A 16,328-nucleotide genomic window follows, 5' to 3' on the forward strand; every position below is an offset into this window, starting at 1 on the left:
GTCAGTGGAAAAGACAGAATTTTAAATGTCAAATGTTCACATTGGGCTTCTGAAATTCTTAAGCTGTTTATGCTCCATTTACATACCGTGCATTTGGAAAGTATTCACAGCTCCTCACTTTTTGCACATTTTGTTATGTTTACAGCCTTATTGCAGAATGGATTAATTTTTTTTTGTCTTCTAAATTCTACACATAATACCTCATAATGACAATGTGAAAAACATTAATTTGACATTTTTGCAAAATTTCTTTTTCAGATTTTTGCAAATTTCTTCAAAATAAAAAATTAAGATATCACATGTACATATGTATTCACAGCCTTTGTCATGAAGCTCAAAATTGAGCTCAGGTGCATCCAGTTTCCACTGATCATCCTTGAGATATTTCTACAGTTTAATTGGAGTCCACCTGGGGTAAATTCAGTTGATTGGACATGATTTGGAAAGACGCACACCTGTCTACATATACAGTGAGGAAAATAAGTATTTGAACACCCTGCGGTTTTGCAAGTTCTCCCACTTAGAAATCATGGAGGGGTCTGAAATTTTCATCTTAGGTGCATGTCCATAATGAGAGACATACAAGGTCTGTTAGAAAAGTATCCGACCTTTTTATTTTTTTCAAAAACCTGATGGATTTGAATCATGTGTGCTTGCATGAGCAAACCTTGAACCTTTGTGCACATGCGTGAATTTTTTCACGCCTGTCGATTGCGTCATTTGCTTGTAAGCAGCCTTTGTGTGAGGATGGGTGTAATCTCTCGTCGGATTTTCTTTGCAAGGAAAATGGCGGAACGACTGGAGCAGCGCAACTGCATCAAATTTTGCCAGGTGTAAACCATTCGGATTATTCAGACGGCTTTCGGTGATGATCCTATGGGCATCACACAGATTAAGGAGCGGTACAACCGGTTTAAAGACATCCACACAACGGTGGAGAGCGAGCCGCGCTCCGGGCGGCCATCAACATGCTGAAATGACCGGATCATTCCAAAGTGAATGCAGTGGTGATGCGGGACCATTGTGTGACTATCTGAGAAATTGTGGAAGAGGTGGACATGTCACAACATGTCCTGTGAGACTTCAACACGAAGGTGCTTTTGCTCCACCATCAGCTTCGTGCCGAAGCCATCGGCATGAATTTTGCTGGAACTCTTTTCATGGCCAAATCTTCTGTCACAGTGGAATGTGCCGAAAAAGTGCTGATGTCCACCTCTTCCGCAATTTCTCGGATAGTCACACGACGGTCCCGCATCACCACAGCTGCTTACAAGCAAATGACACAATCGACAGGCGTGAAAAAATTCACGCATGCGCACGAAGGTTCAAGGTTGGCTCACGCAAGCACACATGATTCAAATCCATCAGGTTTTTGAAAAAAATAAAAAGGTCGGATACTTTTCTAACAGACCTCGTAATCTAAAAAAAAAAATTGGAAATCATAATGTATGATTTTTTTGATAATTTATTTGTATGTTACTGCTGCAAATAAGTATTTGAACACCTGTGAAAATCAATGTTAATATTTGGTACAGTAGCCTTTGTTTGCAATTACAGAGGTCAAATGTTTCTTGTAGTTTTTCACCAGGTTTGCACACACTGCAGCAGGGATTTTGGTCCTCTCCTCCATACAGATCTTCTCTAGATCTTTCAGGTTTGGAGTTTCAGCTCCCTCCAAAGATTTTCTATTGAGTTCAGGTCTGGAGACTGGCCAGGCCACTCCAGGACCTTGAAATGCTTCTTACGGAGCCCCTCCTTAGTTGCCCTGGCTGTGTGTTTGGGGTCATTGTCATGCTGGAAGACCCAGCCATGACCCATCTTCAATGCTCTTACTGAGGGAAGGAGGTTGTTTGCCAAAATCTCACAATACATGACCCCATCCATCCTCCCTTCAATACGGTGCAGTTGTCCTGTCCCCTTTGCAGAAGTGTGCCCCAGAGTATGATGTTTCCACCCCCATGCTTCACAGTTGGGATGGTTTTCTTGGGGTTGTTCTCATCCTCTAAACATGGTAAGTGGAGTTGATTCCAAAAAGCTCTATTCTGGTCTCATCTGACCACATGACCTTCTCCCATGCCTCCTCTGGATCATCCAGATGGTCACTGGTGAACTTCAAACGGGCCTAGACATGTGCTGGCTTGAGCAGGGGGACCTTGCTGCCCTGCAGGATTTTAAACCATGACAGCATCATGTGTTACTAATGTAATCTTTGTGCATGTGGTCCCAGCTCTCTTCAGGTCATTGACCAGGTCCTCCTGTGTAGTTCCGAGCTTTCTCAGAATCATTCTTACCCCACAAAGTGAGATCTTGCATAGAATCCCAGACCGAGGGAGATTGACAGTCATCTTGTGTTTCTTCCACTTTCTAATAAATAATCATAACAGCTGTTGTTGTCTTCTACCAAGCTGCTTGCCTGTTGTCCTGTAGTCCATCCCAGCCTTGTGCAGGTCTACAGTTTTGTCCCTGGTGTCCTTAGACAGCTATTTGGTCTTGGCTATGGTGGACAGGTTGGAGTGTGATTGACTGAGTGTGTGAACAGGTGTCTTTTATACAGGTAACAAGTTCAAACAGGTGTAATTAATACAGGTAAAGAGTGCAGAATAAGAGGGCTTCTTAAAGAAAAATTAACAGGTCTGTGTGAGCCAGAATTCTTGCTGGTTGGTAGGTGTTCAAATACGTATTTGCAGCAGTAACATACAAATAAATTATTAAAAAATCATACATTGTGATTTCCAGATTTTTTTTTTATTTTTTTTTTTAGATTATGTCTCTCACAGTGGACATGAACCTAAGATGAAAATTTCAGACCCCTCCATGATTTCTAAGTGGGAGAACTTGCAAAATCGTAGGGTGTTCAAATACTTATTTTCCCCACTGTAAGGTCTCACAGTTGACAGTGCATGTCAGAGCACAAACCAAGCATGAAGTCAAAGGAATTGCCTGTAGACCTCCAAGACAGGATTGTCTTGAGGCACAAATCTGGGGAAGGGTACAGAAACATTTCTGCTGCTTTGAAGGTCCCAATGAGCACAGTTGCATCCATTATCCGTAAATGGAAGAAGTTCTGATCCACCAGGACTCTTCCTAGAGCTGGCCACCCGTCTAAACTGAGCGATCGGGGGAGAAGAACCTTAGTCAGGGAGGTGACCAAGAACCTCATGGTCACTCTGTCAAACCTCCAGTATTCTTCTGTCGAGAGAGGCGAACCTTCCAGAAGGACAACCATCTCTGCAATCCACCAATCAGGCCTGTATGGGAGAGTGGCCAGATGGAAACCACTCCTTAGTAAAAGGCACACGGCAGCCCACCTGGAGTTTGCCAAAAGGCACCTGACTGACTCTCAGACCATTAGAAACAAAATTATTTGGTCTGATGAGACAAAGCTTGAACTCTTTGGCGTGAATGCCAGACGTCATGTTTGGAGGAAACCAGACACCAGCATCATGATGTTTTTCAGTGACAGGAACTGGGAGACTAATTAGGAGAGGTGCTACAAAGAGGAATGGGCAAAACTGCCTAAAGATAGATGAACCAAGTTTGTGGCATCATATTGAAGAAGACCTGAGGCTGTAATTGCTGCCAAAGATGCATGAACAAAGTATTGAGCAAGTTTGTGAATACTTAACTACATGTTATTTCTTAGTTTTTTATTTTTAAGAAATTTGCAAACATTTAAAAAAAAAACTTTTTTCATGTTGTCATTATGGGGTGTTGTGAGTAGAATTTTGAGGGGAAAAATTAGTTTCCTCCATTTTAGAATAAAGCCACCTTGACACTTGCACGAATTTAATCCCCGCACTGGCACACAATCTTGCGTGTCAATAAGAAAGCTTGTCATGAACTGTGCGTAAACTGTCTCAGGCTGCATGGCAGTGCACAAAGAAAATTTTGAAATGTTCAAAATTTCTTGCACGCATAAATTTTGAGCCACATGTGTGAACTAGTCGTGAACATTTTACAACTTACGAGTATTTGAAAACACTGTGTGTCAATGTGCGTCATTGTGCACAGGACCTCTCACAGTTTCCAATAGTTTATGATGAGTTTACTCATTGGTACACAAAATTGCATGCCAGTGCAGGGATCAAATTCTTTGTTCATATTCTTTCATATTTTGCACAGTGATGGTCCAAGTTTAAGTTTATGGTTTATGGTTTTGGAGATACTGGGTTTTGCATCTGAACTCTTCCTATATATATATATATATATATATATATATATATATATATATATATATATATATATATATATATATATATATATATATATATATATATATATATAGGGACAAAAGCAAAAGTCCCAATGCTTTTGTGTGGTTTTCCATGTAATAAACACCGTATATACCAGGTTTTGAATAACGGTTTTTCGTTCACATCGGACAAAACATCCTGTCCAATCACAAGGCATTGCCACCCTTGCATATACTGGCCAGAGCTGTCTGGACGTGCCCAGTAACAGAGGTATGAAATGAAGTTCAGCACTGACACTCACCGTTTCGAAGAAAGTGGGTACCGGTGATGAACCAAATTTAGATCAGAGCCCTCTGCAGGCCTGCGAACCCGTGCACCTGCTAATTCAGAAACCGCAAAGGGCTGTGATTTGTCACTTTTACGTTTTCACTCCTTCCTCTCCCGTCATATTTGGTAAATTTTTGCAGTGCGCACGCGATTACATTTTGATCATGGATCAAATACATTTGGTAGAAAAGTCTACAAATATGACCAAGTTTACAACAAGAAGTCAGAAAAAGACACTCAAATGACCCGCAATGCATGAAGGAAATTGTACGTACAGTACCATGTCACTGGTTTTAAGGTTGATGAAGTGGAGCTTGTTAAGGGACATATTGTTGTGTGGGCCGATGAAGAGGAGGTACTGCTGGCCCACCACCACCAGATGGCGCCCTGCTTGGAGTGCGGGCTTCAAGCACGAGAGGGCGCCGGAGCCACTGGGAGTGACAGCTGTCACTCTTCATCAGCACCAGCTGTCACTCAGCCAACTCATCACCATCTCCATAAAGGCCGGACTGCGACTCCACCTCCTCGCCGAGAAATCAGCTACCATCCAGGTAACTTCTCTGCTGACTTAACACTGACTAATAGTCTGAACTTCTTTGCAGCCGTTTTCCTGTGGTGTGTCCTTATCTGTGGGATTGGCGTTTGGTGTGATCAGCGACGGCTTCGCTTCACACCCCAACCAGATAAGTGGTTAGACAGGAGCTGCACGAGTGTGTGATTGGAGGTGGAGGTTCTCCCTCCTAATTGTGTACAGACTGTGGGATTACTGAGTGTGCGACCTCACACTCATCAGGACTGTCTCTGTTCTCTGCCAGCAGTACCGGGTCTGACTGCTGAAGACAGCGGCCACCTGGGGCGCAGGGCTTGGCGGCTCCGGTGTTCTTCAGCTCCGTTGGCAGTGGAAGCTGTGTGGGATCCGGCTCTTCTCTCGCCAGGCGTCTTCTATCGTCAAGCCTGCCCACACGTCACCTGGTGTATGATTGACAGTCACCATATTGTTATTGTCTGTACGTCGTTGTACAATTCACAACATTAAATTGTTACTTTTGGCTTATCCATTGTCCGTTCATTAACGCCCCCTGTTGTGGGTCCGTGTCACGACACTTTCACAACACATATTAATGCAGAAAAAAGCCACTATTCCATATTCCAATTGCTAAAAATTTTTTTCCTTAAATTCAACCTGGATCTTTGTACTTCAATCAATCAATCAATCAATCAATTTTTTTATATAGCGCCAAATCACAACAAACAGTTGCCCCAAGACGCTTTATATTGTAAGGCAAGGCCATACAATAATTATGTAAAACCCCAACGGTCAAAACGACCCCCTGTGAGCAAGCACTTGGCTACAGTGGGAAGGAAAAGCTCCCTTTTAACAGGAAGAAACCTCCAGCAGAACCAGGCTCAGGGAGGGGCAGTCTTCTGCTGGGACTGGTTGGGGCTGAGGGAGAGAACCAGGAAAAAGACATGCTGTGGAGGGGAGCAGAGATCGATCACTAATGATTAAATGCAGAGTGGTGCATACAGAGCAAAAAGAGAAAGAAACAGTGCATCATGGGAACCCCCCAGCAGTCTACGTCTATAGCAGCATAACTAAGGGATGGTTCAGGGTCACCTGATCCAGCCCTAACTATAAGCTTTAGCAAAAAGGAAAGTTTTAAGCCTAATCTTAAAAGTAGAGAGGGTGTCTGTCTCCCTGATCTGAATTGGGAGCTGGTTCCACAGGAGAGGAGCCTGAAAGCTGAAGGCTCTGCCTCCCATTCTACTCTTACAAACCCTAGGAACTACAAGTAAGCCTGCAGTCTGAGAGCAAAGCGCTCTATTGGGGTGATATGGTACTACGAGGTCCCTAAGATAAGATCGGACCTGATTATTCAAAACCTTATAAGTAAGAAGAAGAATTTTAAATTCTATTCTAGAATTAACAGGAAGCCAATGAAGAGAGGCCAATATGGGTGAGATATGCTGTCTCCTTCTAGTCCCCGTCAGTACTCTAGCTGCAGCATTTTGAATTAACTGAAGGCTTTTTAGGGAACTTTTAGGACAACCTGATAATAATGAATTACAATAGTCCAGACTAGAGGAAATAAATGCATGAATTAGTTTTTCAGCATCACTCTGAGACAAGACCTTTCTGATTTTAGAGATATTGCGTAAATGCAAAAAAGCAGTCCTACATATTTGTTTAATATGCACTTTGAATGACATATCCTGATCAAAAATGACTCCAAGATTTCTCACAGTATTACTAGAGGTCAGGGTAATGCCGTCCACAGTAAGGATCTGGTCAGACACCATGTTTCTAAGATTTGTGGGGCCAAGTACAATAACTTCAGTTTTATCTGAGTTTAAAAGCAGGAAATTAGAGGTCATCCATGTCTTTATGTCTGTAAGACAATCCTGCAGTTTAGCTAATTGGTGTGTGTCCTCTGGCTTCATGGATAAATAAAGCTGGGTATCATCTGCGTAACAATGAAAATTTAAGCAATACCGTCTAATAATACTGCCTAAGGGAAGCATGTATAAAGTGAATAAAATTGGTCCTAGCACAGAACCTTGTGGAACTCCATAATTAACTTTAGTCTGTGAAGAAGATTCCCCATTTACATGAACAAATTGTAATCTATTAGACAAATATGATTCAAACCACCGCAGCGCAGTGCCTTTAATACCTATGGCATGCTCTAATCTCTGTAATAAAATTTTATGGTCAACAGTATTAAAAGCAGCACTGAGGTCTAACAGAACAAGCACAGAGATGAGTCCACTGTCCGAAGCCATAAGAAGATCATTTGTAACCTTCACTAATGCTGTTTCTGTACTATGATGAATTCTAAAACCTGACTGAAACTCTTCAAATAGACCATTCCTCTGCAGATGATCAGTTAGCTGTTTTACAACTACCCTTTCAAGAATTTTTGAGAGAAAAGGAAGGTTGGAGATTGGCCTATAATTAGCTAAGATAGCTGGGTAAAGTGATGGCTTTTTAAGTAATGGTTTAATTACTGCCACCTTAAAAGCCTGTGGTACATAGCCAACTAACAAAGATAGATTGATCATATTTAAGATCGAAGCATTAAATAATGGTAGGGCTTCCTTGAGCAGCCTGGTAGGAATGGGGTCTAATAAACATGTTGATGGTTTGGATGAAGTAACTAATGAAAATAACTCAGACAGAACAATCGGAGAGAAAGAGTCTAACCAAATACCGGCATCACTGAAAGCAGCCAAAGATAACGATACGTCTTTGGGATGGTTATGAGTAATTTTTTCTCTAATAGTTAAAATTTTGTTAGCAAAGAAAGTCATGAAGTCATTACTAGTTAAAGTTAATGGAATACTCAGCTCAATAGAGCTCTGACTCTTTGTCAGCCTGGCTACAGTGCTGAAAAGAAACCTGGGGTTGTTCTTATTTTCTTCAATTAGTGATGAGTAGAAAGATGTCCTAGCTTTACGGAGGGCTTTTTTATAGAGCAACAGACTCTTTTTCCAGGCTAAGTGAAGATCTTCTAAATTAGTGAGACGCCATTTCCTCTCCAACTTACGGGTTATCTGCTTTAAGCTACGAGTTTGTGAGTTATACCACGGAGTCAGGCACTTCTGATTTAAAGCTCTCTTTTTTAGAGGAGCTACAGCATCCAAAGTTGTCTTCAATGAGGATGTAAAACTATTGACGAGATACTCTATCTCACTTACAGAGTTTAGTTATCTACTCTGCACTGTGTTGGTATATGGCATTAGAGAACATAAAGAAGGAATCATATCCTTAAACCTAGTTACAGCGCTTTCTGAAATACTTCTAGTGTAATGAAACTTATTCCCCACTGCTGGGTAGTCCATCAGAGTAAATGTAAATGTTATTAAGAAATGATCAGACAGAAGGGAGTTTTCAGGGAATACTGTTAAGTCTTCTATTTCCATACCATAAGTCAGAACAAGATCTAAGATATGATTAAAGTGGTGGGTGGACTCATTTACTTTTTGAGCAAAGCCAATAGAGTCTAATAATAGATTAAATGCAGTGTTGAGGCTGTCATTCTCAGCATCTGTGTGGATGTTAAAATCGCCCACTATAATTATCTTATCTGAGCTAAGCACTAAGTCAGACAAAAGGTCTGAAAATTCATAGAGAAACTCACAGTAACGACCAGGTGGACGATAGATAATAACAAATAAAACTGGTTTTTGGGACTTCCAATTTGGATGGACAAGACTAAGAGTCAAGCTTTCAAATGAATTAAAGCTCTGTCTAGGTTTTTGATTAATTAATAAGCTGGAATGGAAGATTGCTGCTAATCCTCCGCCCCGGCCCGTGCTACGAGCATTCTGACAGTTAGTGTGACTCGGGGGTGTTGACTCATTTAAACTAACATATTCATCCTGCTGTAACCAGGTTTCTGTTAGGCAGAATAAATCAATATGTTGATCAATTATTATATCATTTACCAACAGGGACTTAGAAGAGAGAGACCTAATGTTTAATAGACCACATTTAACTGTTTTAGTCTGTGGTGCAGTTGAAGGTGCTATATTATTTTTTCTTTTTGAATTTTTATGCTTAAATAGATTTTTGCTGGTTATTGGTAGTCTGGGAGCAGGCACCGTCTCTACGGGGATGGGGTGATGAGGGGATGGCAGGGCTCAGGGCTCAGTTCATGGCTTTGAAGAAATCTGCAAAATTTACATTTTCAAAACCATGCAAAATTTGATCAATCTCGATGAGGTCACCTCTAGTACGTCTGTCTTCTTGGGTAGTTAAACCTATTTCTGAAAGTCTTTCTTCATATGACATAAGCTACAATTCTGAAACCAACTTCGTGGCCCTTCTCTGCACTTTTTCTAAAGTATTTTTATCTTTCTCGAGGTATGGTGCCCAGAATTGAACACAATCTTCAAGTTGGGGACAAACAAAGGTCTTATACAAGAGAAGAAATTACTCTTTGTCAGTAAATGAGAATGCCCTTTTTTCAGTGGTGGCACCAGGAAATTTTTGTTTGGGGGGCTGAGGGGGAGCCGGGGTAAAAGTTGGAGGGGCTCCACAAAATGTCGTCAAAATGAACAATATATAGTAAATTGCTTTATAAATACCAAGGTATATGTTTTGGTCACCCGTGCTCCTCTAAAATGTGCTATCAATGCACACACACATCACTTAGAATCACGTGCTTTGTGATCCACAAACACAAATTTCTGATTTGTAACTTGTGTGTGGGTTTTTACAAATAAATGTTTATTTAAAAAACTGAAAATTCTGTTTGTGAAGGGTGATTCAGCATTGGTGGATCACCGAACACACACGTTCATCACTTTGCTCAGTTACGCAATTTTGAGACATTCTCAGTGCAAAACTGCAGTTGAGATCCACTATGTCAGTCGCTATTCACATTATTGGCAGAATTATTGCAGGGGCTGAGGGGAGGCTTGGCTCATTATTGGGGGGCTTAAGCCTCCCCCCCAAGTATGGAGCTAAATCCAGGCCAAAAGTTTTGTAATCTGAAAATAAAAAAAGATTGAAAAAATACATTTTGAAACTGAAAATTAAAGTTTTGTTCTTGAATTTTATAAACATTTAAAAAGTATTATCAAAATAAAAATAAGTGTAAGATATATATTTTTTAGTTTAAATAAATTTTTGATTCAGCTCTGTAATTTTTTTGATCAAATAATTTATTTTCAATCATATTTCTTTTTTTCACCTTCAGATCTTTTTTTCACTTTCAGATCTTATTTTTTCAGTTTCAAACTTTTGGCCCTGTTCTGGCGTGGGAGGGCGTGGCTTCGATTGAGAGGGGCGTGGAATTGTGAGTGACAGGAGAGCAATCGGTCCTCACATGATGTTGCTGTCAGGAAACGTGGGTACTTTGATAGATAATAACTCTGCTGCCATCTCCGTCGTTTATTTACTACGCGGCTGGCGCGTGAAAGAAAATAGACAGAATGAAAGCTTATTACGACGCTTTAATCCCTCGAGATAAAGCTTTTTATTGTGATCGATGTGTAACAATTGGTTCAGTGGATCCGTATGTTGTACTGGATAGTGAATTTAATGACGATGTAACAAAGTTGACCGCCCATAAATCCAAATCCAAAGCCGCCCAGAAGAGCGCTCCGGCTACCGGTGATGTGAAGAAGCCCCAACGTTACAGGCCCGGCACCGTGGCGCTGAGAGAGATCCGCTGCTACTAGAAATTCACAGAGCTGCTGATCCACAAGCTGCTGACCAGGTCAGCCTCGCCGGCCTCCTGCAGACCATCACAGCGGAGCTCTGAAACGGAGGTCGGTCTTGAAGTCCTGAGTGATTTCTATCACCATGTGCTGGAAGGGCAGCTTGCGGATCAGCAGCTCGGTGGATTTCTGGTAGCGGCGGAGTGCCACAGTGCCGGTGTTCTGTAATGGCGAGGCTTCTTCACACCGCCGGTAGCTGGAGCGCTCTTCCGGGCGGCTTTGGATTTGGATTTACGGGCGGCCTGCATGGTTGTGGCCATATTAAAGCTTCCTTCAGATCTGCTGAGCCAGGTCTCTCTGTGTGTCACTTAGAAAGCTTGTAACACTCCAATGCAGCCTGTAAAATGAGCGACCTGCTTCATTTTCATGCAGCAATGCTGAGCTGTGTTCACGGTCTTGTGTGGATTTGGGACACATTGGTTTTTTAGGTATCCGGTTGTTAAGTGTGACGTAACGCATCATGTGATTTTCAACTTCCGCCTCCAAACAAAAAAGGCGCGCTGTAACATTGAGAACTGCACTGAGATGCTCTGATCAGGCTGCACTTACACCGCTGCACACGGACAACATCATTAACATCGCAACATAAAACTCTTTGTATATTGTGCCTAAACTCTCCTGGATATATTAACCGGGTTTTTAGACGTTGTTACTGTGTTTGTTTTATGTAAAAATGTCAGACGCTCAGGTCATTTCTCTGTTATTTTCAATGGGAGTTGCTGCGAGCTGCGATCGCTTCCTGTTCATGTCGTTTGGGGAGGAAGTGAAGTTTGCACTTTAACGTCCTGTTTATTGTAATAAATAATGTTTTATTAACAAACAGACATGTATACCTGTGCATAATAAAATATGTAAAGTAAAAGAGAAAAAAGTTTTAAGTGTTCTGACCCTAGAACCAGACGAATGCGGTTAACGGAGGTGGAGGTGGAGAACGGAGGGACGGAGGTTTGTGCACAATGTAAACACAAACTAAACTTAAACTGTAAATCCTTAAAAGGATCAAACAGATGTAACTTTAATTGTAAACTTGGAGGTCTTTGGACCCAGAAACAGATTTATCACATGATGCGTTACGTCAGCGCTTAACAACCGGATTGGTGTTAAACTTTACAATCTTGCATATTTTCCAGTTTTTAAACATCAAAAATGACCAAGAGTGGTCTAGAATTACTTGTAATCGACATCTTTAGCATAACTTTATTTACAGGTATGAAGACAATACAGTGGAGAGAAAGTGTTAAGACCCAGCTATCTTAGCTAATTATAGGCCAATCTCCAACCTTCCTTTTCTCTCAAAAATTCTTGAAAGGGTAGTTGTAAAACAGCTAACTGATCATCTGCAGAGGAATGGTCTATTTGAAGAGTTTCAGTCAGGTTTTAGAATTCATCATAGTACAGAAACAGCATTAGTGAAGGTTACAAATGATCTTCTTATGGCCTCGGACAGTGGACTCATCTCTGTGCTTGTTCTGTTAGACCTCAGTGCTGCTTTTGATACTGTTGACCATAAAATTTTATTACAGAGATTAGAGCATGCCATAGGTATTAAAGGCACTGCGCTGCGGTGGTTTGAATCATATTTGTCTAATAGATTACAAGTTGTTCATGTAAATGGGGAATCTTCTTCACAGACTAAAGTTAATTATGGAGTTCCACAAGGTTCTGTGCTAGGACCAATTTTATTCACTTTATACATGCTTCCCTTAGGCAGTATTATTAGATGGTATTGCTTAAATTTTCATTGTTACGCAGATGATACCCAGCTTTATCTATCCATGAAGCCAGAGGACACACACCAATTAGCTAAACTGCAGGATTGTCTTACAGACATAAAGACATGGATGACCTCTAATTTCCTGCTTTTAAACTCAGATAAAACTGAAGTTATTGTACTTGGCCCCACAAATCTTAGAAACATGGTGTCTAACCAGATCCTTACTCTGGATGGCATTACCCTGACCTCTAGTAATACTGTGAGAAATCTTGGAGTCATTTTTGATCAGGATATGTCATTCAAAGCGCATATTAAACAAATATGTAGGACTGCTTTTTTGCATTTATGCAATATCTCTAAAATCAGAAAGGTCTTGTCTCAGAGTGATACTGAAAAACTAATTCATGCATTTATTTCCTCTAGGCTGGACTATTGTAATTCATTATTATCAGGTTGTCCTAAAAGTTCCCTAAAAAGCCTTCAGTTAATTCAAAATGCTGCAGCTAGAGTACTGACGGGGACTAGAAGGAGAGAGCATATCTCACCCATATTGGCCTCTCTTCATTGGCTTCCTGTTAATTCTAGAATAGAATTTAAAATTCTTCTTCTTACTTATAAGGTTTTGAATAATCAGGTCCCATCTTATCTTAGGGACCTCGTAGTACCATATCACCCCAATAGAGCGCTTCGCTCTCAGACTGCAGGCTTACTTGTAGTTCCTAGGGTTTGTAAGAGTAGAATGGGAGGCAGAGCCTTCAGCTTTCAGGCTCCTCTCCTGTGGAACCAGCTCCCAATTCAGATCAGGGAGACAGACACCCTCTCTACTTTTAAGATTAGGCTTAAAACTTTCCTTTTTGCTAAAGCTTATAGTTAGGGCTGGATCAGGTGACCCTGAACCATCCCTTAGTTATGCTGCTATAGACGTAGACTGCTGGGGGGTTCCCATGATGCATTGTTTCTTTCTCTTTTTGCTCTGTATGCACCACTCTGCATTTAATCATTAGTGATCGATCTCTGCTCCCCTCCACAGCATGTCTTTTTCCTGGTTCTCTCCCTCAGCCCCAACCAGTCCCAGCAGAAGACTGCCCCTCCCTGAGCCTGGTTCTGCTGGAGGTTTCTTCCTGTTAAAAGGGAGTTTTTCCTTCCCACTGTAGCCAAGTGCTTGCTCACAGGGGGTCGTTTTGACCGTTGGGGTTTTACATAATTATTGTATGGCCTTGCCTTACAATATAAAGCGCCTTGGGGCAACTGTTTGTTGTGATTTGGCGCTATATAAAAAAATTGATTGATTGATTGATTGATTATCTATCAAAGTACCCACGTTTCCTGAAAGCAACATCATGTGAGGACTGATTGCTCTCCTGTCACTCACAATTCCACGCCCCTCTCAGTCGAAGCCACGCCTTCCCACTCCAGAATGGGGCCAAAATTTTGAAACTGAAAAAATAAGATCTGAAAGTGAAAAAAAGATCTGAAGGTGAAAAAAAGAAATATGAATGAAAATAAATTATTTGATCAAAAAAATTACAGAGCTGAATCAAAAAATTATTTAAACTGAAAAATATGTATACGAGGTCTATTAGAAAAGTATCCGACCTTATTATTTTTTTGAAAAACCATATGGATTTGAATCACGTGTGATAACATCAGATATGCTTGAACCCTTGTGGGCATGCAAGAGTTTTTTCACGCCTGTCGGTTACGTCATTCGCCTGTGGGCAGTCTTTGAGTGAGGAGTGGCCCACCCTCTCGTCGTTTTTTTCATTGTTTAGGAATGGCTCAGAGACTGCTGCTTTGTTTGATCAAAATTTTTTCAAAACTGTAAGGCACAACTGAGTGGACACCATTTGATAAATTCAGCTGGTTTTCGGTAAAAATTTTAACGGCTGATGAGAGATTTTGGTCTGGTAGTGTCACCGTAAGGACAGCCCACGGCGCCTGACGGCGATCTGCGCTTTGAGGCGGCAGCGTCTCGCCGTTTCAAGTTGAAAACTTCCACATTTCAGGCTCTGTTGACCCAGTAAGTCGTCAGAGAACAGAGAACTTTCAGAAGAAGTCGGCATGAGGAGTTTATTCGGACATTCCATTGTTAACGGACATTTTGTAATGAAAGAACGTGCGGGCAGAGTCGCATGTCGGGCCAGACCTGACCGCGGGGGGTCGCGACAGGAAAAACACCTCTGTGTTGGAAACCTTAACGGGCAAGTTGGAACATGCCCAAGCTGTTAAACAATTTCTCAGTTACTCCCTTGTTGAAAGCCATCAAAAGCCGCCTGAATTTTACAAATGGTTTTCAACACGGAGGTGTTTTTCCTGTCGCGGTGCACACAGATTCTCGTCTTTCATTAAAAAATGTCCTTAAACAGTGGAATGTCCGCATAAAGTCCTCATGCCGGCCTCTTCTGAATCTTCTCTGTTCTCTCACGACGTCCTGGGTGAATTAAGCCTTAAATTAGGATGTTTTCAGCTCGAAACAGGCCGACGACAGCGCCTGGAAGTGCTGCGCGATGTCCCGCTCCGTGGGAAGTCCTTACACTGACAGAAACACCCCATAATCTCTCATCGGCCGTTAAACTTTTCACCGAAAACCAGCTTAATTTCTCGAATAGTGTCCACTCGGATATTCCTCACAGGTCCAGAAAAAAATTTGATAAAGCAACGCGCGCCATCTCGAGCAGCGTGTGAAACAAAGGAATTCAGCCGAGAGGGCTGAACCACATCTCACTCAAGGCCTGCCCACAGGGAAATGACGTCACCGACGCGTGAAAAAACTCACGCATGCGCACGAGGGTTCAAGCATGATTGGTGTAATCGCACGTCATTCAAATCCATATAGTTAAAAAAAATAAAAGTGTCGGTTTCTTATCTAATAGACCTCGTATAGCTTACACATTTTTATTTTGATAATACTTTTTAAATGATTATAAAATTCAAGAACAAAACTTCAATTTTCAGTTTCAAAAGTTATTTTTTAAATCTTTTTTTTATTTTCAGATTACAAAACTTTTGGCCTTGATTTATCTCCATACCCAAGCAACCCCCCCCCCCCCCACCCCCACCCCCGGCACCGCCACTGCCTTTTTTTTTTTATCATACCTAGAACTCTAGTAGCTTTGGATGCTGAAGCAGCAACATGTATACACTAAGAAATAAAACATTGAATTTAATGGATAAAGTTAAGGTAACTTTTTCCACATAACATTGTCAATTAAGTGCAAAACAATATTGTAGTTAAAATTAATTAAATCAAATGAAACATTACTTAAATCCCTAAAATTAACAATTGCAAGTATATTGAAAATACTAGTATTAATTACATTTAAAACCCCTGTGTTGGTCATTGTGACATAATATTTGAAATGTTTGAATTAAATGGAACATGTCATATTTGTTTGATTTTTGTTATAACAGTCATGTTTGTACCTTTCAAACTGATTTTTTATTTATTTATTTATTTATTTTTTTGTCATTAATCAAATGAGGGGGGAAAAAGGCATTTTCATCCAAATTCTCGGAGTGCCTGGAAGCTTTTCTCCCTGCAGAGGGAGCTTTGGCAGACTGTGGCTGTAAATCCGTCCAGTTCTTCTTGTCCACATTCCGGGGAACATTTTACTGTGAAAATGTTGCAACGCCGCGCCACGGCGGGGGAGTTGTTTCGTCACGATCGTGTCGGAGCTTGACACGGACCACTGCTGTCATTGGGAGAAGCCCTGTTCGGCCGCCCCCCCTCCCTGCCTGGGCTCCCGCCTCGCTCCGCGCGCGGCCGGAGAGGAATGCGCTCGCTGGGATGCGCAGCAGCAGCACCGACTGTCGGAAACCGATGCACAGTATGGACAGTAATGACCCCTATCTGCACCTCAGTAAGT

General features: G+C 41.4%; 1 protein-coding gene across 1 annotated transcript in view; it reads left to right on the plus strand.

The window, feature by feature from the left end:
- The first annotated feature begins 16,178 nt into the window (after nucleotides 1-16,178).
- rxrgb (retinoid X receptor, gamma b) overlaps nucleotides 16,179-16,328 on the plus strand; it is a 121,196-nt gene continuing 121,046 nt past the window's right edge. The window contains exon 1 of the mRNA XM_034179656.1: nucleotides 16,179-16,322. Within this exon, the coding sequence (XP_034035547.1) occupies nucleotides 16,250-16,322 (73 nt within the window). The 5' untranslated portion in view covers nucleotides 16,179-16,249. The remainder of the gene's footprint in view (nucleotides 16,323-16,328) is intronic.

Source organism: Thalassophryne amazonica, chromosome 10 (genome assembly GCF_902500255.1).
Source record: "Thalassophryne amazonica chromosome 10, fThaAma1.1, whole genome shotgun sequence".
In the NCBI taxonomy this organism is placed as follows: domain Eukaryota; kingdom Metazoa; phylum Chordata; class Actinopteri; order Batrachoidiformes; family Batrachoididae; genus Thalassophryne; species Thalassophryne amazonica.